Source organism: Mus pahari, chromosome 20, assembly GCF_900095145.1.
Source record: "Mus pahari chromosome 20, PAHARI_EIJ_v1.1, whole genome shotgun sequence".
NCBI classification, from domain to species: domain Eukaryota; kingdom Metazoa; phylum Chordata; class Mammalia; order Rodentia; family Muridae; genus Mus; species Mus pahari.
Window position 1 is genome coordinate 18,460,127 of NC_034609.1, and position 24,570 is coordinate 18,484,696.

Genomic DNA, 24,570 nt, shown 5'->3' on the forward strand with positions numbered 1-24,570 from the left:
CCGTAATTAATTATTCATTAATAATGGTAAATATGGATTTATCACTAGTCAAAGATGGAAATGATTTCTGGGGGAATAAAAGGAAGCCTAAGAGTAGGTAACTTTCAGAGTTTAGGTTCTTTTATTGTCTTTAAGAAAAATGTCTTTTATTCCTGAAAAGGATTGTTGAGTTTTAGAGCTTTTTATTGTTTTTTTTAAAAAGGGCTTCCATGTTAATGATCTATAAATACATGATTAGAAGGCATAAAAAAAAGGTGTTTTTAACAAAAGAAAATTGTGTTCTAAAATAATAGATTGAGTTTTCTCTCTCTCACTTATGGGAACCATTTTTAGTGCCTTTGCTTTGTTATTACTTGTGAACTCAAAGCTACTCATAGAAGTCATTTTTGTGGCTGTAAGCTTGTGAGCCTGGATTCTTAAATGTAGGTGGGCTTGACTTGATTCAGATCTATATTCTGTTCCGCTGTTGCTGAGAGAAAACGTGGATTTTAACTTGGACTTGTGTGTTTATTTTTTAAAGGCTGAAGAATTTTTGTCTTTTAACCCTGAAGAGTGTTAAGTTTGACAGTTAGCTGTGCTTGAAGAGCTGGCTCACCAGACTGAGTGGCCATTTCAGTTCAGCCTTCACAGAGTTGGCTTCTCAGAATTCTTTTGACTTGTATGTAGCAGGTTTAGAAAGCCAGCCACCTCCTGTAGGTTGTTGGAGATACTGTTCATCCTGGTCACTGAGCACTGTCTCTGTCTAACACATGTTGGATGCTTAGGAAAGAGCAGTTTTCTTCACAGCAAGCTCACATTGACATAGCAGTCAGTTTTACAAACCCTGACCTGAGTCCTAGAGAGGTTCTGTAAATCCTCAGTGCTAACAGAACTCATGGAAGCCCGGCCTTCAGGGTTTTGTTTTGGTTTTTTTTTTTTCCCCAGTCTCAGAGACCCTGCATTGAATGTATTAACTGTTCATATATGTGCTAGAAAGGAAAGGGTGGCTTCCCTTTGATTTCCACAAGGCTTACACCATGAAATGAAAGCGTCTTCAGGCAGTGAATCAGAACTGCAGCCTTACCTAGAATGTGGGGTGGATGGTTTAAGGATCTACAGAGCCTTCCTATAAAACATCTCTAAGTGCTGTTTGTTACAAGAGTCTGTGGGTTCTCCCCTCCTCCGTTACTGACTTCATAGAACAGCTCTGTGCTGAGTACCTTTTAGCTCAGCTGGGAGGTACAGAGGTCTAGTGCTGTGTTTTAGTCACTTCCAGCCTGGTCTACTCCAGTTTGGCTGCTAGAGGAGGCTCTTCCTGATACTAGTCTTGAGATCCTGCAGTTTGGAAGCTTTTCAGTTTTCACATAAAAGTTTAGCCTTTTGAGAGTAAAGATTCAGGTCAGTTCTTTCCATGACAGAAAATACATTCCTATAACACCTTTGACTGCGCTGGCAGTACAGAGTAGACAAGCAGACATGCCAGCCAGCCTGCTAGGAAGCATGCCGTGGAACTAAGATGGCAGCGAGGAAGGAGTAAAATGGCGTCACTGGGGGCTCCATGAGGCGATCTGGACTGCAGTTATTTTCTAGAACAGTCTGAAGACATCCTTAGGAATGACACCAACAAACAGTTCATGGTTACTTGTTACCAGTAGGAGATAGAAGTTTTCAGATTTTCCTAAAGCGTTGTTAGCACTCATATCTAGACTTCAAATACCACCTTTGAGAGATTGTATTAACACTTTTGAGTGACCTCTATTGTGTGTTCTTTGTTTTTTTTTTTTTTTTTTTGGTGTTTTGAGACAGGGTTTCTCTGCGTAGCCCTGGCTGTCCTGGAACTCACTCTGTATATTGTATGTTCTTTATGTTGTATAGATAAAGTTTTAGAAAATGCAGAACAGTATTATTAATGGCAAGGTGAAGTAGCATTCCTGGAAGACTGTATTCTTTGTGTCATCTGGTTCTTCATGAGCTTTTGTTATTTTATATATGAAATACACCAGCGCTTTCAAAACGAAACTTACAATATTTCTTTTGTGGCTCCAGATATGGATTATTCTGCAGATGAAATATGGTCAGGGTGGTGATGCTGCTGCTGCTGCTGCTTTTTCTCATTCCCATCTCTTATAAGTTTGGAATTTTTGGAGCCACCCATAAAGTTTATCTGGCACAGTCAACTTATGGGGGCTAAGTAAAGCAAGGTTTACTGCAGTAAATCACGTTCTCAAGGGCAGGCATAAGGAAGTGATATCGCCCTACATCCACAGCGCCATATTCCTGACCTGACCTACATGCTGTCTTCTTCCTCTGGTTGTTTTTTTTTTTTTTTTTTTTTTTTATCTTTGTTTGTTTGTGTTTGTTTTTTTTTTTTTTTTTTTTTTTTTTATCTTTGTTGGCTGGCTGGTGGATTGAGAGCATAGTTAGTCTGTCTGTGCTAGAGCAACTCACAGACTTGTCTGTTTTCAGCGTTCCCAGAAATGACTCCTGAGCTGTGCCGAGAGTCTTCCAGGGTTTGTGTTGAAGATGATGTACACTTACCAATTTGTCCTTTATAAACACACAATTAAAACTATGATCTCCCCTGCAAGTGAGGCTCCTAGGCTCATGACGATGGTTGACCTTGCGTGGTGAGGCACCCTGTGAGCTGGGGTGGGGCCGGGTTCTCTGAGGCATCCCTAGCAGACAACTCCTCTAACATTCTGTAGGACAAAGGAGGGAGTAAAGGGTTTAGCGGCCTTTAATTTGGGGCCAGTTTCTACTTGATAAATGGTTGGGCCCCATGTTCTCCACTGCTTATATTTTCTAGACCTGCAGCTGTGTCTAAGGTGACAGGTGAGTGGTGCATTCCCCAGTGTTCCTTGGCTCTAACAGAGTAAAGTCGAAAGGTTTCCAGCCTTAATAAAGAGGTTTAGGAGAGAGCAAAACTCCAAGCATGGTTAACAAAGCTCTGACAAATTACACTTAAAACACTGTGAAATCAGAGAAAATGTCTTTGGTTGGTTGTTTCCAATTTTTTGAAAAATGAATTTTTGAGTATGAAGCGACTTCAGTGAAACCGAGGCTCTCTCTCTCTCTCTCTTCTGTGACACCCATGTTGGCTTGTGCTCAGACCCATCAGCAGAAGCACAGCCGCAGAGCAGGAGAGGCTGCAGAGCATTCTTGACTGCAGTGTGAAAGACTTGACAGTGAGTACCAGCAGGGAATTAATATGAGAATGGCTCCTAAACACGGTCCTCACAGCGTTCCTTGTGCTTGCTAAGGAGAGCTCAGGCTTAATCCTAAACTCCGTGGAAAGCAGGTTGCTGGCTCTCATTTGACTGACTGAGACACACTTTCTACTCAACCCCAACTCCCAACCCCTGGCTCAATGTCCAAAGCTTGCTTTCATTTTTTTTTCCCCAACAGGGTGGAAGGCACGAGGTCAGATGAAGCTCAGGCTCCACTCCTAGTCTTGTTTCTTATTTAGAGTAGAGACTACTTCAGTGGGTTTTTTCAGAGTGCATGTTAAGGGCCATGGAAAGGTTTGCTGCTTATCAGCCAGGCTATTATTGCTGTAATTCTCATTTATGCTACAGGGCAGGCTTAGTACCCAAAGTCCAAGATGAGTTTGAAATGCTTTTTTTGTCCCCTAATGAACCCACCTTGTTCCTCCCCTAGAGTGACCGTGGGGTCCAGTTTTAAGATCCTATTCATGCCTTTGGGTGAGGAGAGGCCTCTGCTGCTGCTCTTTGAAGCCAAGCACACAGTGTACTATTAATATTCATTCTATTTGCAATGGTGAATTGAAAAAGTTCTTCCTGTAGAATCTTCCCCTTTCTTATGTCTCCATAGCAAGTGTGCTGAGGTTAAGGGGCAGTTGGATGAAGAAGAGGAAGTGCTCACAACTGTGTTTTCTCTTTGGTGCTACCCCAGTGTCGGAGCCGCTGGTTGGCCCCCTGCTCCCTTGATATCTACCACTGTGACAGCCATATTTCTCCAGCAGAGAGGGAGAAGGAGGGGGAGAATGACTGGCAGAGGCCCTGCTACCACGGTCTGTCACTCCATGCTACATCATGGTCTCTCTCACTGGGTGTAGGCTTGAACGTAGTTTTTAAGGAGTGGTGTGACAGCAGCACAGACCAAGTTGTCCCCTCTCTCCAGTCCTCTTATGAAAAGATAGTGCTTTATACGGGCCTGAACGGGCAGCAGAGCCTTTTGGGATGTGGAGGAAAGTAGAATCTGTAGAAAAGCATTTCTTTTTTTTTGTCACCAATGTCATTTATAGGATGTCATTAATACTTGTACCCTCTGTATGGAGCCTCCCAATAACTGAGGTATGTGAGCTATCATTCTTGAATATTCATCTAGAAATGGCTGGTATGAGATGGGATTGGCAGGTAATAAGAATGTTCCACTGCCCTTAAAAGGGACAGAAGAGGCTTAGCAGCAGCAGCAGCAGCAGCAGCAGCAGCATAGGCTCTAAGTAGCATCACTGAGATGCAGCCTCTAACATGGTCTTCCTCAAGTTAGCAGCTCCGTGTGATGCCTTGGTGCAGAGCTAGGAAGAGGCACCCAGTATTCCGTGTTGTCATTATGTTGGCAGGGCGGGGTTTCACACATCTCTGCAGTCCCACCCGACCGTGCTGCTGCTTTGCTCACAGCTTTACCGACTATCAAGTCTTAGAGGTTGGACTTTTGTTCTGGCACTTGCTTGTTTTGGGGTGTGGAAAGAGATGGGTAGTAAGGAGGAAATGTGCACAAAGTGTGAGTGGGCTTACAGTAATACCCCTCTTTAAGGCCCATGCTTTCTTAGAAGGCCGTGGTGCAGATGGACTACTACTGACATGATTCTGAAGAGACCAGGCGTGTCAGCACCCTAAGGTCAAAATGTTGCCCATGTGCCCTTGGTTGGTTTGGGAGGAGGTACCACCCATGCTGAGCATTTTTGTGTTTATTAGATCTCCTCCTGGACAGGAGTTCTCATCCTGGGGGAGAATTAGGAGATTGCCAAGTAAACCAGTTTGAACAATAATTTGATCTGCCTTAAAGGATCCAAATCAGCATACATTTTTATGGCCCTCTTTATACACTTGAAACTCATTTTGTTCAAAATACAAAATGAGATTCATCATCATGACTTGTACAGCACTATGTCACATTGCTAGGGGCTGCCACCTCTGGCTCCAGACCTATCTGAACATGCATCTACTGCCACCTGCTGAAAGGGCCGAGAGGCTCAGCACAGGCTCACACAACAGCATCAGACTAGTGGCATCATTCTTGTTTGTCTGACCCTACCCTCTTATGGGGAACATATGCAGTCTATCAACAGATAATTTGACATTTTTGTAGAAAACAAGCAGTGGGACTTACTTTAAATCTGAGTTTGAGAATAAAGTGTAAATGTTAGTGGAGATTCAGCCTCATTCTATATATTATCTTACTCTCTATCTGATAAAATGGCCCAAAGTGCTTTAAGACATTATGTAAATTCTCTAATTTAAAGCTTGGGGACTACCCAAATATAAAAGTGTTAGCTCTTTGAGTTTCATCATTTGCACTTGAATGATTCCTGAGGGGGGGGGAGTATCAGCAGACACCACAGAGGGGGTGAAGAGCAAGCATGTCCACACCAGTGCAGAGGCCCAGCTCACTGTGGGTTTTGTTTCATCTTGGAATAAGAATAACTACTATGTTTATTTATCCACCTCCTTTATCACCATCCCCCAAAAGACAGGGTTTTAATATATAGCCCTGGCTGTCTCTGAATTCTCTATGTAGATCAGGCTGACCTCAAACTGATAAGAGATCCACCTGCCTCTGCATCCCAAGTGCTTGGATTAAAGGCGTGTGCCACCATGCCCAAGCCTTTTCTTGCTTATTTTGTCTTTATGCCTTTTATTCATGTCTTGGTAGTTCATTCAATCGTAGTGTTCATTCCTAATATCACTGTTGACTTCACATTAATATTTTGATTTGGAGGCTGGCTAGATGACTCAACAAGTAAAAGCATTTGCTGCCAAATCTAACGACTTGAGTTCAAGCTCTGGAGGCCATGTGATGGAAGGAGAGAACCAACTCCACAGGTTGTCTCTGACCTCTGACCTCTACATGTGTTGTGACCAAATAAGAAAATGTAAAATTTTAAATGTAAGTATTTTGAATGTTTGTTATTACAGATTTCGTGTTAATTTGTATCTGTCATATATATTAACTGGGAGGCAGCACAAAGATTCCGTGCTGTTCACTGTGGATTTTTGCATCGTGTCAGGTACCTTTTGGTAAAGTCCACCAGCTGCAGTGCCTGTCTCCATTTGACAACATGGTTGGCTGGTTGGTCTGTTGAAGGAAAGAGAGAATAAAGAGTGTCCGTGAGGGCCATATCAAATATGGCTTTTCCTTTGTGCAACAGCCTCTAATTATATGTATGTCTGCGTGAACAGCAGTGAGGAACTTTATGTTCTTCAAGTCACGCTTACTTGTAAATGGAAGCAGAAACCTATTTAAAAAAATCTATTTTTAATGGCTTTTCTTTTCTGACTTAACTGTACATAGAAAATTTTCTCATTAGAGATTCTTATTTTTTTTAAGATTTATTTATTTATTTCATGTATGTGAGTACACTGTCACTGTCTCAGACACACCAGAAGAAGGCATCAGATCCCATTGCAGATGGTTGTGAGCCACCTTATGGTTGCTGGGAATTGAACTCAGGACCTCTGGAAGAGTAGCCAGTGCTCTTAACCACTGAGCCATCTCTCCAGCCCTAGAGATTGTTTTTTTAAAAGATTATGATATGTGCGTACGTGTGTGCGTGTATACACTTGCATATGTGCCTATGTGAGTTCTGAGAATCTGAATTCAGGTCCTCAGGATTTCAAAAAGAAGAGCACATTTACTTGCTGAACCAGTTCCTCACTGTTGGAAAGCAGATAAGCTATGAAAATGTGTCCATTAAGCAAGACAGAGGTCTGTTTGCCTATGCCTCTTCTCTCCTCTTCTCTGGGGTATTCTGAATACCAGGGTCTGTATTGACTACAGTAAGGCTTGTCTTCCTGTCCTATAGCTATTTAGGTCCTTGAAATTCTAAAGTATCGGTAGGAAAAGATGTAACCTTGAAGTTCTGGTCTGGGTTATTTTCCATCAGGTATATCACAAGGCAGTCTAGTTCCTCTAGCAAAGATGAACTGGAGAGATGGCTCAGCAGTTAGGAGCACTGACTGCTTTTGCAGAAGACCTGGATTCAATTCTCAGCACCCATATGGTGGCTGTAACTCCAGTTCCAGAGGAGCCCTCTTCTGGCCTTCATAGAAATCAGGCATGCATGTGTTAGCACATATATGTAAACACTCAGGGGTGTGTGTGTGTGTGTGTGTGTGTGTGTATGTGTGTGTATGTTTATATTGTGGATCTTTAGACTTATGATGTCTATGCTTCTCTACTGTTAAAAGGATTGGCCCTGGATGTCATTGAATTGCCCAATTCCTTCCTGAATGGGAGTAATTGTGTGTTCCAGAAAGCTGGAAACCAAAACCTGTTCCAAGAGCCAGTGACGTGTTTATTCCGGGCCCTAAAAGGGAGGAGCAAATAGGAAAGTTGGGTATGGGCATCTTAACACCAAAGGCCTGCAGCCATCTCTGAATAGGAGGGAAGCTGTGCACAGAGGCCTTCCCAGTAGTGGAGACCCAGCTCAGCCTTTACCTTTGTATCCTAACTTGATTTTCCAGAGAACCCACTTTTTTGATAAATGATAAAAACACCTTTCCAGGATGAGGATAGACTTTAAAGTTTTAAGGAGAGTCTCACAGAAACCAAAAAGACACATAACAAAGACTGTTAATCCTACCAGTAAGAATAAGACCACTATCACAATTTTTGAGCCAAATTTGAGGCTAGCTTTAAAACTGGCTAACTGTATTTAATCCAGAATGATGGATACTGGATTCCCATAGTATGTCACTGAATTATAATAAACAGGGGCTTATAAAGGCAAGACCCACAAGGCTATATACTAACCACCTTTGTCCAGTCAAGGGCAAGCATACATCCTGCCTGCATACCTCCTGCCTGTGTGTGATCAAGCACATCCTGTACAGTCGGGACAACCAAGGTTGTTCACAGATGCAGAAACATGATTCTTCTCTTACATGAACAACAGCCTCCAGCATTCCAGTGTGTTATCTGCTCTTGGCAAGCAGGCTTACAGGTTAGAGGCATGTTTTATAAGTCTCCCAAGCATAGTAATTTAACTGAAAACAACTTTAGACATAGCAAGTCTAGGAAGAGGCCTGGGAAACCTGGATGGAGACAGATTATGTTTCTGCCCAACTGTTCAGTTTATTGTTGTTATGCTTTTGGGTTTTGGTGTTTTGAGACAAGGTATTACTCTGAGGCTCAGGCTGGCCTTGAACTTGCAGCAATCTTTCCTAGTGCTGGGATTATAGTGGTGAGCTACCATACCTGGCCCCATCCAGGCTCTGAGAAGGAAGAGGAGGAGGAAGAAGACAGGAGTCTTTTACCCATTTTAATGTTTAATTTTGCTTTCATTATTTTATATGGTAAAATACATTATTGTCCCCATCTTTAATTTAGCAATTTTATTCCAGCTCTGTATAACTGTTACCAGAATTGTTAAGAGTCAAAGCCTGGACCTAGCTAGGGCTACTCATCCTCTCTAGCCCAGTTAAAGAAAGAAGTAAGATTGAAAGACAGAGCTAGATGTTGTGGCTCATGCTTTTAATCCCAGCACTTGGAAGGCAGAATCGGGTGGATCTCTGAGTTCGAGGCCAGCCTGGACTACAGAGAAAGTTACAGGACAGCCAGGGCTACACAGAGAAACCCTGTCTGGGGTGGGTGCAGTGGGTGAGTAGTGGTGGTGAAGAACAGAAAAAGATTTTTTTCAATATGCCATACTGGGAGAGGAGCAGATGGGCCCCACCCCCTCTAAATCCAGCTTCAAAGTCCTGACATGAGGTCTAGGTTAAAACAGAGAGCAAGAAGTATGCCTAGCCAAGCAGTGCTAGTCTGATTGTGCTCCTCCCCATCATCATTCGGACTGCAGGGTGGTCTGAGGAGTTGTCAGACCTGTGTTAAGTTTCTGTCTTGGGGACAAGTTGCCTCTCTGGCTGGCGCTAGGTTTCAGCCCGTTTTCTCCCATCAATGGGGAGAATGGGATTTCTTGGGTAGTCTCAATAGTTTGATAGCCTATGGGAGAGAGACAGTGACTTCAGAATATCTTCATTCATGACTTTTCTCAAGGGTGTGTTCTTTAGAAGAAATTAATCATCACCACTAGATGGCACAAGATCCCATCACTCCTGTGTACCTGTTAATTCTTTTTAAAAGATAGGCTGCTAATGTATAGTTTTAAAAGTATATAATATGTATAATCTATTCTAATGTTTCATTGTAGAAAGGAATAAAAGATAAATATCAAAGAGCAGAATAAATGTAATTGGCCCTATATATAACCAAACACAAACATTCTAGAATAAACGTTTTGTCTGACATGCACAATGTGGTGGCACAGACCTGTAATACCAATGATTGTGAGGCTGAACTAGGAAGTTTTAAAGCATCTTTGGAGAGAGAAATGGCAAGACCTATTGGAGGGATATTGAATATATGCAGATTTTCTTGTCATTATTGCCTAAATCATATGGTATATAAGCTCTTAACCCTGTATTCACACTGTGTTAGTGATCTATGGTTTAAAATGTGCACAGGTCACATGCAGATACTGTGCTATCTGGGGAAGGGTCTGGACCTGTCTTCCAGGCGTTCTGAGAAATGGTTGTTGTGGGTTGTGTGTACTACAGAGAGCAGGTAGTCTCTGAGGTACATGGTGTGGTCTTTGTTCATATGTGAGTCGTATCTGAAATCCGAGGCTCATGCACAGATGCTTCATTTAATATGTTGAGATTTTCTACAACATAGCTTTTAAAAGACAAGGAGCTTAGTCTGATCCCAATAATTTGTTATTTTCCTTTTTGATAATCTTTTATTTTTGGAAATTATAATAAGATTACATCATTTACCCCTTCTCTTTCCTCTCTCTTGCCCCTCCCATGTAAACCCCCTGTCCCAGTTTTCTTCAAATATATGGCCTTTTTTTTTTTTCTTTAATTGTTGGTAATGTTGGTTTGCATGAGTGAGTGAGTGTGTGTGTGTCTTTGTGTGTGTGTGTGTGTGAGAGAGAGAGAGAGAGAGAGAGAGAGAGAGAGAGAGAGAGAGAGAGAGAGAGAGGCGGGGGATTCTTTTTAATTCAATTGAGGGCTCTGGTTCACAAGAATGACTTCTCTTTTAAGTGAATGTGTCTGACTACTGCTTTGCATGCTTGCATGTATGTATGTATGTGAAATACATGAATGTAGGCACAGTTAAAAGACATTAATGTGCTTATCATTTGACTTGGGAAGATCAGGGAAGCATAGAAGGGAGATAGACTATCAGGTTTAACATACTGCCTCTGCATCAGCCATAACAGAAAGGTTAAACTAGGCCTTATCAGTGGTGGCTTCTCCTCCCTCTCCCACCTTTGATCGAACAGCTTCCTGAGCAGTGTCAATCCACAGTAGTTGATGCATAGTTTTGCTTGTAAATGGTGAAACTGTAAGCCTTTAATTTAGCCTTGGTCATTGAAGCCCTTACGAGAAAGACAGTGAGATGGGTGCTACTCAGTTGAGACCCTGTTTCAAAAATAGACAATCATAATACAAGATTGACTTTTTCCATGAAGGACAATGAATGTATATTTTATCATTACATCATTATCTTCCTTTCCTGTATGTGGGGGCCATTACTAAAACGGGACTGAAGCCTCTCCCTAACCCTCACCTCACGGCCTGCTGTCAGTGTAGGTAGCAGTCTACATGGAATCCTCAGAGCTGCCTGGAGCCGTCTTCCCGAGGGGACTGTTTGCTGGCTGCTGGCTGCCTGTCTTATGCACCTTGTGGTTTGCAGTATGAGAGCAGGGTACAGGGGAATCGTGGGCCAGTGGATAAGGGATCTTGGAGATCTAAGAATATTACTAATATCTTATCCAAATTATATTCCTATATTGCCTTCCATTCATATTTGCTAACCAGCAACTTAAGAACTAGGTTATTTGTACAGAGTGCATAAAGCTACAGTTGTTAAAATGCAGGTATTCAAACTAACCATATCTGTAGAAAACCGTCAGATACGCCTTAAGTGAGCTTGCCATTTAAAAGCGTTTGCTTAATTCTTTCTATTACATTCCCCAAATTCTTTTTAAAAAATCATAAAGAAAGCATTACAAAGAAAGCAGGTCATTAAAATGTATAAATGTATAAATAGTGTGCTTGCCAGCTGTGCTGTACAGAATTTAGGTGTAGCATAACTTGGAGTCTTTCATATTACAACCAAGACATTGCTCTCCATACATGAATATATAATCGTAGCTATCCTTGTTTCTGCTTAGACCTCTCAGCCCCAAGCTGTGGAAAAGAAGCTTTACCTTTGTATAAAGGACAGGGTGTTGACCCGCAGTCTGCCTGTGTGCATCTGTGGCTATTGTCACAGTCTCTTGTATCCTTCCTCAGCTGACCTCATCTTAGGCAAATAGAGACAGTGAACAAGAATCAGGAGGCCATCCTGAGCTCGCTTTCCTTAATGTCTCCCACATATCTAGACAATCAGTATTAATGACAGAGCTATATATTGAGCCTTGGGTCCAAGAACATACATAAGTCAGCTGACATTTAGAGTTTGGTTAATGTCCTGCCATTAGTAAATGGAGGCACTAGGCTTTGGCAGGGGCAGAGAGGACAGAGAGTACAGAGTCTCCGATATCCCGATCTGACCTGCGTCACTGGAAGTGGCCTTGAGCTCCTGATACTCCTGTCTCCACCTCCGTGCCAGAAATTAAAGACATGCACTGCTATGCCAGGCTCCTGGGATTACCTTCTGCTCAGCAGTGTACTTCTGGCTATTTGAAAGTAACCTTGATTATGTGGCTTTACTTCATTTTCTAGGGCTTCCTGAAGAATGAGAAAGATAATGCCTTGTTGTCTGCTATTGAAGAGTCCCGGAAGAGGGTAAGAAACAACCGACATGAGATGCATGAGTGATGGTGTTCACCAGTGGATTGCAAGTCCTGCCTTTTCTGTTTCCTTTATCTTACTGCATGATGGTGACACTTTTTTTTTTAATTAAAATTTTGTTTTATACTGTTGTTTATTTCTAGTGGGGGGGGGCATGTGGAACCAAAGGACACCTTTTGTGGGATGGTTATTTCCTTTTACCATGTGGGTTTGGGGCTCAAACCCAGGTTTCCAGGTTGGTAGCAAGGCTATATCACCATACTAACATTTTCTCAAATGCTTCTAGAATATGTTTGGTATGCTAAATGATGACAGATACATCACCAGAGCAGCCATTGTATAGTCTAGCCTCTCTCCACCTCTGCAAATGCTCTCAACCCAGAAATATCAGAACAGATGGTTTTACACAGGTGTTTCTGGGTGGTTTCATGCTGGGAACGAATAGTAATTGTTAGGTGAGATCCCCAAGACATAGCAGTATAGCATCCCTTGTTGGATAAATATACATATTTTGGAGAAGCGTTCCTTCATGATGCTCATAGGTTACCTCCTTTACTAATGTGAGTTAGCTCCTCTTGTTTCTGACAAGGACTGCAGCCTTTCAGTAACATCCCAGTTCAGAGTAAGAGTTTTGAGGCTCCTGAGAGGTCTTTGGGGAAGAGAGAGAAAAGGTTATCTGTCAAGTTAGACCTGACTCTGAGAAGGTGCCTTCTCCCAGAAGCACCTGCTAGTCTGACTGCTGTGCCTCTCTGCAAAGGGATTGGAGGAAGGAGTGCTGTCTCTTTTGCAGTGTTTACTTAGCTTGGATGTCAAGTGAAATGTGTTCATGTATTATTTGTGTAATCTGAAAAGTAATAAAGCGAGAAGGACCCCTGCTTGATGCGCAGTTAGTTCAGTCTACAGGGTAAAATCCTCAGTAGGACTGGTGGCAGGCACGGCTGCCTTCTCTAGTGTGCAAGAAATGTTCCAAAGGCATTACGTGACCAATTAGGAAATTCCAGTTTCACTAATTACGTTGTTGGCAGAAGTACTTAGTCCTAGAAATAGAGAAATTCATTTGATTTAGATCTGAAGACATTTAGAAAGGATTGTTGTTGTTGTTGTTTGTTGTTCACTCTCGAATTTCTTACCAAAATTGATTGTCCTGTTATAAAAGACCAATGAAATGCCTCCAAATCTTATTAATACTTTTACCTTGTAGAATGTGTTTCTGAAATTGGCAGACTATAAATATTGTGCCATACTGAGACTAAATGTGCAGCCAGCCAAAACAATTTAGGTGACATGCCACAGCACAAAATGTGTGCATATGTGTTTATGAGGACGACATCCCAGTGTTGGGAGCCAGCCTGAGGGGTACCTCTCACTTGGCTGGACAGTGGAAGCTTACTGCTGAGCAAAAAGAATTTTCAATAAAAAATAATTAAAAAATCAGCAGCTTCCTGGCATTTCGGTTACAATTTCATGTCTGAATGACTTGCCAATGTCCCGCTGAAATGCTGGGGAAACAGGCTAGGAACCACAAATGTATCCTTGCTTTTCCTGTTTAGTGCATCCCAGCAGAGACAAACGACACTCTCAGAACATACATAGTGTTTCTAAAAGCTGCAGCAGCTCGGTAAGAATAGGATGTGAAGCCAAAGCATACTGCTCTCTTCATTTTGGTAAAATGGAGTTCAGGGGCTCCCAGCGTGTTCTTAATTCAGTTGCCCAGTTTGCTCCCTGCCTTCTTAACTGTGTTCTACAGGTAATGCCCTCCACACAGAACATGGTCATGATTCAGCTTGAATTTGTTACTTTTTTCTGAGGTTGCTTTTGCCTTCCTTTTGAGTTTTAGGTCTCTACATTTCCTTTCACTTTCCTTTACTCTTTCCATGTCTACTTCCTGCTTGCCTCAGACCCTCCCTGCCCTTTTCTCTAGCTGCTTTTTTGAGTAGCTCCTCTTTAGTCACCATTACCTTTTGTGCCTCTGGTTCAGTACTGCAGACTCCACAGTAAATCCATCCGGCCACAGCTGGGCAGATGGGCGGATCATCATCCCTGATTGGTCCACAAGCTAGACGTTCCATTGTTTCTAAGATAAGCTAGGGTGCTATGGTTAAGACAGGAGAATTTTAATGTTGGGTCGTTTATTTTTATTTTATATTCTTTATCACACCAACAATAAATAGGATGACAGCATTTAGGTTGCTGCTGTTTGTAAATAAATAACTGGCGTATTTCTCAGGGGCATGTGAGCACTTGAATTCCAAAGTTTCCACTTTTCAAAGCTGTTTGGAATTTCTAGAAGTACCAGGATAGCCTAGTGAACTAGTGGACTTGGGGTGCGGTAGTTAATTCCCACTGTGGTTGCTTTAACCCTTACCTGATGCTGGAATTCTGACTGATCTCATTGTTGTCAACCCTGCTTTCTGTGGTGGTGTCTTATCTTCAGCTACCTTTACTACTTTGCTCTTGATTATCAGCCAGAGAGCATGTCTTCAAGAGAAACCCTGTTGATGCTGTAGTGTCCTGGACCAGTGCCACAGCTTTGCCTGTGTCTTACTTGCTTTTGAAAACTCTTCCACCTGCCCGGGTCCTCCTGCCATTGGAACCCTATATTTTGCTATAGGGAGAAGCATAAGGTTAAAAATGCAGTGGCTTCCACTAAGAAGACGTTAGAAAAGGTGTGGTGTCCATTGTGAATCACATCCAGGGAATCACTTCTTTCTCCATTTCAGCTCCACCTTTCTGATATGTCACATGTCTCTAATCAAAATGCACAGCTTTTGTGTTTATGTTTATACATATTAACAAGAGACAAAGGTTTTCTGTGTATGTTCCAACTCTGGCTAACTGGCTGGACTACGTCCATTCCCACCACCCATGCTGTATGATTCTCGGTACAAAGAACAAAACAGGAAGAGTTCTAAAAGTTTTGTTCATTTCTCCCATGAGTGCATTGTAGAAAGGGTATGAAACCTCCTGCCCTTCTTCCCAGTCATTGTGTGTGTGTGTGTGTGTGTGTGTGTGTGTGTGTGTGCGTGCGTGTGCGTGTGCATGTGTGTATTGTGTCCCTTGTTCTTTTAGCTCGCATTTTAATGCTGCTCAGTACTCAGTGCATTAATAGAAGAATATATTTGATTTTTCTAATAGTTCCCCACAGTTTGTGTACATAACGATTATCAGTATAAATTATCTGCATTGCCCAAAATAAAGCAGGCGTTACTGATATGCTCTCAGGGCTGCCTGATTAGATGGCAGTCTCATTGTAGGTGAGATAGCCTTCTGAAAAGTGAGCTTTAGCTGGGGAAACCTGATCTACCAATGAAAAAGTTTCAGGTCTAGAACAGCCTCAATTCAATGTAGCTGTAAACTGTGTTGGCTCTGTCTTCCTTTCTTCCTTTGTTTCTTGCTTTTTCTCCCGTCCACCCTTCTTTTCCCCTCCCTGACCCCCAGTGCCTTTGTTCTACTGTCGCCCTGTCTTGTCTCTGCCAGGTGACAATAGTATAGTCTAGGATTGGACTAGGATGCTGGGAAATCAATCCCAGCAGGCATTTTTCTTTTACTGCTTTCTTCCTGTTACAAGAAATATTAGTACTTTACATAAATAAGTAAAATCACTTGAAGAGCCCTTTCCCTTTAGTGTCTTAACTTTTAAGACACCAGTGATTCACATTGTTTCATGTCCTACAAAGAATAGGTACTACTGTGTCTTTTAATAGCCTAATTCCAAAAGGCTAGTAAAGATGTCTGTTTTAATAAGCATAGGGAGAGATGCTCGTCATCACATCATTAGGAAGATTTAAATCAAAATGACGGTGAGTTACTGCTTAACGTTCTTTTTTTTTTTTTTTTTTTTTTTTTGGTTTTTCAAGACAGGGTTTCTCTGTGTAGCCCTGGCTGTCCTGGAACTCACTCTGTAGACCTGGCTGGCCTTGAACTCAGAAATCTGTCTGCCTCTGCCTCCCGAGTGCTGGGATTAAAGGTGTGCACCACCACGCCCGGCTCTGCCTAACGTTCTTATAACAACAGCAAATGGTACATTAGTGAGAGTAGGAAATTGGGAACCCTGATTCACTGTCAGTGCTATATCCTAAAGTGCTATATCCTTTATGGAAACCTGTAGCCTTAGAAAAATCAAAAGAGAACCAAGATGGTGTCAGCGATTCTCCATCTGAGTACATCCCCAGCACTAAAAGCTGGGACTTGAAAAGATATCTGCATACCCATGTTCTTAGCAGTGTTACGTACAGATGCAAGGAAATGTGGCACGCACTTCAGTGTGATGGATGTTAGGGACTGCTAAATAAGTTAAGCCAGGCGTAAAAAGATAGAGTGGAGAACTGGAGAGAGAGAGAGAGAGAGAGAGAGAGAGAGAGAGAGAGAGAGAGAGAGAGAGAGAGAGAGAGAGAGAGAGAGAGCGCTGGATAATGGTTGCCAGGGTCTGGGTAGAGAAAGGAATGGCCTGTTATTAGTGAACAGTTACAGAGCTTCAGTTTTGCATCAGCATTCTAAGGATGGAGGGTGGTGGCCATTGCACCTACACTTCATGCCGCTCAGCTGTCCACTTAAAACTGGGACGCTTGGGTTGGAGAAATGGCTCAGCAGGTGAGAGCGCTGGCTACTCTTCCAGAGGATGTAGGTTTGATTCCCAGTATCCAGCATGGTGACTCAATCATTTGTAACTCTAGACTCAAGAATCTGATATCCCCTTCTGGCCTCCCCGGGCACTGGATATGCATGTGATGTGCAGACATCCATGCAGGTAAAACAGCTATATATATAATAATAATAATAAAATAATTTTTAAATGGTATATTTTACATATATTTTCTCTTAATTTAGTAAGAGTCTTCAGAAATGTCCTCACATCAGTATGTTATAAACCATTGCTAACAAATATTTTTTAAATGATAAATTTTAAAATAGATTGTTTGAATCTGCTTCTAGAAAAGTGCTTGGTGGATGGGGGCTCCTATTTTGCAGTTCTGCATTGTTTTAAAGGAAACCAAAGTCACTGGGTCGGCTCTCTGTCCTGTCTGGCAGACCTTTGGCATGGCTGAGGAGTATCATCGAGAATCAATGCTGGTCGAGTGGGAACAAGTGAAACAAAGGATTCTGCACACGCTGCTGGCGTCGGGAGAGGATGCCCTTGACTTCACCCAAGAAAGCGAGGTAGGTTGAATCAGATCAGTCACCACCAGTCAAAATACAAAGTCCCAGTGCTTGTCTGCTTGTCTTAATTGCCGAAGTTTATTGTAGTTGTGCTAAGTTGAGATTGTTCTCCTCTTTTAAAGATTTAATCATGTCCCGTGTAGGGACATGATTCAAAACTTAAAACACTCTATCTCCTGATATCCCATTCTGCTTCTCTCTGTAGTCTGTAGGTCATCACTTCTTCCTTACACACATTTCTAGCATTCTCTATACAAGTGTACATGTCTGAGTAGATGCTAATTTGTGTAAAGAATTTGTGTGCTCCCTTCTGCGTCTTTCTTCTGTCTCACTACGTATTGGAGATCTTTCCTGCAAGGAATTTTCAGGGGCTATATTTAGGTCTAACAGACCTGTCTCCTCTTCCTTCTCCTCCTCTTCCTTGAACTCTTCTTCCTCCTCTCCCACCCCCAATCCCCTCACCCTTTTTTTTTTCTCAAGATAGGTTTTCTCTGTGTAGCCCTGGCTGTTCTGGAACCTGCTTGTAGACCAGGCTGGCCTTGAACTCACACAGAACTCAGTTAGAGCAACATTCATAAAACCCTGGTCAATTCCCAGTACTCAGGAGGAGAAGGATTAGAAGTTCAATATCAAAACCAGCTTAGGATACATGAGATCCTATCTGTGTCAAGTTAAAAATGAAAAAGTATCTAAAAGCAATTTCAGAAATAGCTATTTAAAGTGTTTAATATTTTAAAAGTGATGATAATATTACCAGTGCTTCTTGTTCAGTCTTTTGGGTGAGTACTTAGCTTTTTTTTCTTTTTCTTTTTAATGGGAAGATTTTACTGTGTAGCTGAAGTTGTCCTTGGGTTTGCAAACTTCCTATCCTATCCTCCCAAACAAGTACTGATTTCTGATTTACAGGTATATGCCCCTCAGCCAGTGCAGGTTCCTACACTCTTACTGTATATGGAGATAGGGAAGCTCAGGCTCAGAGTTAGAACATGCTAGAAAGCCCGGAACTTACAAGTCTTGGCTGTTTGAAGTGTGGGTCAAGGATTCAGTGGATTTAAGATTAAGAACCAATCTTTCTATTCAGTCAAGCCCCCAGGTACGTAGCTGCTCATGTCCAGTTATTTTGGGAAATTGCTCCTTAAGGACACTGTCCTATATTTCTTAGACTCAAAAACTTCAGATGAGAACAGTCTTTGAGGAGGAAGGACGATACATAAGACCTTCGACTAATCTAGTGTTTCTCTTTCAATTCTTCCTGAGTCTGAGCAAATAATTAGAACAACTCCTGGTTTTATAAACTTCATTTAAAATAAAAATGGTGTTAATAGGTTGTGCTCTGCACAGGGATTTGATAGTAATTAAAAACTACAAATGAAATATTCTTCCTTGATTGCTCTTCTCTCAAAAATAGACCAGTCTATTCAGTAGGCTCTTCTTCCATGACCTCCAGGCCCCTTGGAGAGAGTTAACCAGGCTTGTACTGTTCTCTATTGGGATTTTTGGCAGAGTGAACAATGTTGCTGTGTAAGTTGGCAGGTGATAAACACAAGCCTCTTCCATGTATCCAGAGAATTACCATTTTCTGAAAACCCCTGGGAAGTTTTGTTTATTTGTTTTGAGATAGGATTAGGGTTTTAATATATAGCCCTGACTAGTCTGGTGTTCTCTGCATAGCATGACTTCATTCGTGTGATCCTTCTGTCTCATTCTTTTTAGTGTTGGGAGTTACAGGCCTGAGCTTACAAATGGTTTATTCTCAGCTTACATGTGGTTTTGTTGTTACATATTGCTTTTGTTGTTTTGATCTCTCTCCATAAAGTGCAAGGTTAATTCAGTAAAGTATAAAAATCCTAAGTTTATAATTCAGTAAATTATTAAAAATGAACAAGTTACTAAAACAAGCCCAGCATCTCAGCAGTAACCTCTGACCTCTGCCCCATTCCCCAAGGTCCTACCTCTTCGAACTTTATAAAACTGGAGCCATAAAATATGTTCTTTGTAGATTTTTTTTTTTTGCATAACACTCTACTCATATATTTTATTTGTAGTGGTAACCCATTCATTTTATGGCTGAACAGTATAACTAGTTTTGTGTGCCCATTCTAGTGTTGATGAACATTTGGATAGTTTCCAGTTCTTGGCTTTTATAAACAATGCTATTAAGAACAATTCCTTTATCTTTTGATGAAAATATATTTGTATCTCTTTGGGGGTACACCTGAGAGGAAATTGCTGGGTCAGAATATATGTGTGTGTTCAGCTTTGGGGCTAGAGTTGGGATTACTGGAAGGGCACTTTAACGTGCACCACGCCCCAGGTTCAGTTCTTAGCACCCACTGCTCCCCTATGTGTGTGTGCATGCACACACCCACACCTACACAGTTTAGCATCTTTGTTGTTCTTTTGGTTTTTTGAGATCTTACTCTAGTCCAGGCTGGCCCAAAACTCACTGGGTCTCAGCTGCCTTCAAATCCACAGTGATCCTCTGTCTTAGTTTCTTTAAGGGGTTGGGATTAAGACATGAGCCACCACACCCTGTGAAAGTTCAACGTTTACTAGACATTACCCCACCATCAGTATGTGAAAATTCCATTTGTTTCATATCTTTGCCACACTTTTGGTGTTATCTTTCAGAATTTAGCTGTTCTTATAGTACATAGAGCCCTGTGTTTTCATGGGCTCTTTCATGTAATTTCTTTCAAAATGATGGAAAGAGTGCCTGGCAAACACAGAAGTGGATGCTCACAGTCAGCTATTGGATGGGACACAGGGTCCCCAATGGAGGAGCTAGAGAAAGTACCCAAGGAGCTGAAGGGGTCTGCAACCCTATAGGTGGAATTACAATATGAACTAACCAGTACCCCCAGAGCTCGTGTCTCTAGCTGCATTTGTAGCAGAAGATGGCCTAATCGGCCATCATTGGGAAGAGAGGCCCCTTGGTCTTGCAAACTTTATATGACCCAGTACAGGGGAACACCAGAGCCAAGAAAGGTGGGTAGGTGAGCAGGGTGTGGGGGAGGGTATAGGGAACTTTCGGGATAGCATTTGAAATGTAAACGAAGAAAATACCTAATAAAAAATTGGAGAAAGTTAAAAAAAAAATGATGGAAAGATATATTATCTCCACTTCATTTGTCCTGTGGAGGAGAGCACACAGTTTGAAGGGCAGATGACAGGTATCAGAATTAACCCTGAGCCTGGATTTCTCTTGTGAGATACCTTTTCCTGTTGTAGGGACGGGAATAGATACAAAGCTGCAGCCAGTGTCTGGCATGGGGTGGGTGCTCCAGGCCTGTGCAGTGTTACAGCTACACCTTGTTAAGAGCAATTGTTTTAATGTGGATTTTTAAAAATCTCTTGATTTATGAAGTATTGCTAAGAATGAAAAAAATTATATAAATAGAAAAGTAATAATTGAAGAAGTAGAACTTGGTGATTATGGTGTTCTTTTTTGGGCATGTTATTGTTAGCAATTGTTGGATCAGAGTAGTCAGAGAGGAGACCTCGGATCATTTTGAGTTAACCTTATATTTGAAGGAAAATGTCCAGATTTGGTTAATTTAATATAAAGCTGAGCCTGAGGCTTTCCAAGGGAATTTTTTAAGGCAGAAATGAACAGAAATATGGTAGCCTCTGAACGTTTGTTTTTCTCAGGAGCCTCTCAATAACAGAAGAGTAAAGACACTGTTAATATCTATTCCTGGCAATTAATAAAGGAAGTGGCACTTTAATAGCATAAAGTTATTTGGAAAATTAATATCCTTAGGATGCCATTGAAGAAAGAGAGACAACTTTTAAAGGAAGGTAGGAATTGAAAGATTGTTAACTTTTCAAGTGTTGCCTAGATAAAAATAGTGTGCTTTAATATAAGTCTCTTGAGGCTATTGTCCTGCTATGGATTCTTGTGGCCCAGTTCGTACATCTGGTCAGTGTAAGGAAGGACTCCAGTGTCTAGCTTGCATGGCAAGATGGAGTTGAGTAGTGTGGGAATTCCTAGATATATTTTATTTAACTGACATTTAAACTGTATTTGGGGCTGGTGAGATGACTCACTGGGTAAAAGTGCTTGCCATGAAAGCCCGATGGCCTGAACTTGAACCCTGGAAACCATGGAAAGGTGGAAGAGGAGGATTCAACCGAATATATGTATACATGTATATGTATGTTCATGCATACATACATATGTACATACGTGCACATATACATATATTCTCTTTCTGAGATACACTTTCTTTTAAAAAAATAAAAAGAGGATTTAACTTAGGTGGGTTGGATTTTGGCCATGGCCACTGGGCGTATCCCCAGGCGAGTTGTCTGGAAAATGACTCAGCAAGTAACAGACTTGCTGGAGAAGCTGAGCTGAGGCTTCATGACAGATGACGCAGCTGCTGCTGCTCTGCTCTGTGGTATGTGAAACTCGTGAATATTGAGCAGCCACTAATTTTGATAAGACACTTAATACCATATTTCAAGTGTCAATCATACAGCTTTCCCATATTTTAGCATCTCTGAAATCACAACATCTTACTCAGTTACGGGTTGTAGTTTGGCAGTATTTTTATTCTTTCCAGCTTATAGTGGCTTGTATGACATGCCTTAAAAGAATGATGTGATTGATTGGTAAAATATAGACTGACAGTGTGGATTTGATGGCCTCGCCCTAGATGCATCTCAGTTGTGTACTGTGCTCCCTGTCAGATTCCTAAGGGATGGCCTAGTTCATATGTTGGGGTTGGAGTAGAATTCCAAGCACAGAAAGTGCCCCACTGCTCTTTGCAAAAGAAGTTCAAAATTCTGCTCAACAGGTCCTCCGTTTTCATGCTGTGGTGCACCACAGAAAGTTCCTCACATGGCGAGCTGTTATGCACTCACACTGTCCAGACAACCTCTGTCCATCCTTCTGGTTCCATTAGGGACTTCTGTGTATGGACATTGTCTGTTCGTGCCATATATTTTCTTGTCAACTGTATAATCTGTATCATTGTGTATTTGAGGCTCTACAGTTTTGCTTTGCCCGTGTTTTACTCACATTAGAGGTTTTGGTTTTGGTGGTGGTGGTGGTGGTGGTCCATGTAGGTACGTATGTGTTGGTTTTCTTGTGGTGAATTCCTTCATAGGAATGCTCGAGTACTCTGCTTGTTTTATATATTAGGCTACACACAGCAGGTTGTATTTAGAGCTCCACTGTTCAGGTCCCGGTGTTTGTTTGTTTGTTTGTTTGTTTGTTGTTCCTAAATAAACAGTACTGGGCTTTTATAACAAAATTTTGTAAATTAATCAGTTTGATTCCTCTTTGTGTTCATGAAGGCAAAACATTCTATGTAGGGACTCATCTCTCTCTCCTTCTGTGGTATCACTGGATTCAGTTTTCACCCTAGACTTGTTTTGTGCAAGCGCTGTTATAGTTCTTTCTCTCCTGTCTAGAGTGCACCCTCTCCTTGGTAAAGCTTTAACACCTCTGCATACGCTTTGTACAATCATGGGTGCTAAAAGTGTGCCACTCCCTTCTGCTACATGCCTGTCCCAGAATGGCTATTTTCTGAATGCTCTCTACTCTGAGAAGCCCATTCCGTGTGTGTGTGTGTGTGTGTGTGTGTGTGTGTGTGTGTGTGTGTGTGTGTGTGTGTATACACGTGCACACGTGTGTGTTAGGGGCTCACACTGCTCACTCCTGTCTTTTTACATACCTCCAGGCTACCAGTGAGCCCTTCTTTTCTCTAGCCTTATTTGCCTGGCTTCCTTGCCTTTCTGGTCTCTGATTCCTTGGCCCTGTTATGCATTCCTTTATTGTGCCCTGTCTTCTCATAGCCAGCATGGCTAGATCTAAAGACTACATGTTTTCCAGACCTGGTTGGAGGTCGGAGGTGTAGGGAACATTCTCCCATGCAACATGCTGTGCGTCCGTGTTCCCAGTTCTTAGGGAACTCTGACTGTGGAATTCCAGCTGAATGTTTGCCAGCCACTTCTATTCAAGAGTTACAGTGCACACATCCTGTTGATGGATAATTGACTTTATGTGTGGTAAAATTGTGGCTTGGCCAAGGGCAGCTGAAGGAGAGGTGCTTTTGAAAACAGGAGCATTAGGCAAAAGTCATTTAAATGGAAATTCAGAGGCTGCAATCAAGTACTCTTTAAATGCATAATTTTTAAAATTAGATTTTTAGTACTGGAAACTATTTCCTGGGGCTGTTAGAGGATAGCTAAACCTTTGTCCTTGTAGCAGAGCCTTGCTGCTGTTCTCTGTTGCTTTCCCTGTTCAGGTTACAGACATGGATGTGTTTATGCAATCAAGTACTGTTCTTAACTAATGCTTCTGTGTCTTTACTTATAGCCCAGTTACATCAGTGATGTGAGTCCCCCTGGGCGAAGCTCTCTGGATAGCATTGAGATGGCCTATGCCCGGCAGGTGAGTTTGCCTTTTAGGAAGATTTCATCCTGGAGAAGGAATGCTATGATCCTTAGAGAGTCACAGGAGTAGTGATTTCACAGCAAAGTCAGACCTGAAAGCATGGGGGCTTCTTGCTTATGGGATTAGTTAATATTTCACCATGAATGCAGCTGTTCTCTATTCTGTTAAATGGGGTAATCTCATGACTCAGATAGTGCGGGGAAATTGAAATTTGCTCTCTCTACTGACCCGGTATTTCTTTTGGCATTGTTGGTAGTAGCTTCCTAGAGAATGAAGCAAATGGGGTTCTGCAGTAACTGAATTACTTCCTTGGCTGACTAAGGATATGGTCAGATCCTTTTACCCTTATTGAGTGGGATTGTCATAAGGCTGTCTGCCTTGATAAGCAGGGTGCTGACACTACATAGCATTGCAGTGAAGGCAAGATGCTCCTGCTGTGTTGGGGTCATGCTCCTGGTTGCTGATCATGAGCCTGCACTAGTAAGCACAGATCAAGATCAAGCTGTGTGCAAGACTTACCTGGGGCTGACGCTTGGAATAAGGGAATACAACTCAAGCCTGTGGTTTACCGTAGTCGCTGCTTTCCTCCACATTCTCCAGATCTGCGTCATTTAGTCATGACCCCGAGAGACACAAGGATATATTCCTCCCCCTGCCACCCTGGAGTGCGGAAGTAAGTTAGGGGTAGAAACAGATGGTGACTACAAAAGTGAGCATGGCCTATGAGGAGCTTAGACCTTGTGCTCTGTAATAGAGGACTCGATTCAGCAACTAGTTAATTAATGGAGTTCTACATTAATTAGCACATATCAGAAATCTTGATTAATACTTGTTGAGATAAATATCCTAAACGATTTCTTATTGTAAATGTAGATTCGTGTTAAGTGATAGTAGAACCAGAGAATATACTCCACAGGATAGTAGCAGATTTAGGGTTAAAGTCTCTTCCATCAGACATTGCTGCTTCAAACTCCAGGCAGCCGA

The 24,570-nt window shown here is 41.9% G+C and overlaps 1 protein-coding gene across 3 annotated transcripts in view; it reads left to right on the forward strand.

The window, feature by feature from the left end:
- Nucleotides 1-24,570, forward strand: part of Nup93 (nucleoporin 93) — a 101,081-nt gene that overhangs the window by 54,730 nt on the left and 21,781 nt on the right. For all 3 annotated transcript variants that reach the window (XM_021219972.2, XM_029532557.1, XM_021219974.1), the window contains 3 exons: nt 11,955-12,017; nt 17,052-17,180; nt 23,509-23,583. In XM_021219972.2, coding sequence (XP_021075631.1) covers nt 11,955-12,017; nt 17,052-17,180; nt 23,509-23,583 — 267 coding nt within the window. The remainder of the gene's footprint in view (nt 1-11,954; nt 12,018-17,051; nt 17,181-23,508; nt 23,584-24,570) is intronic.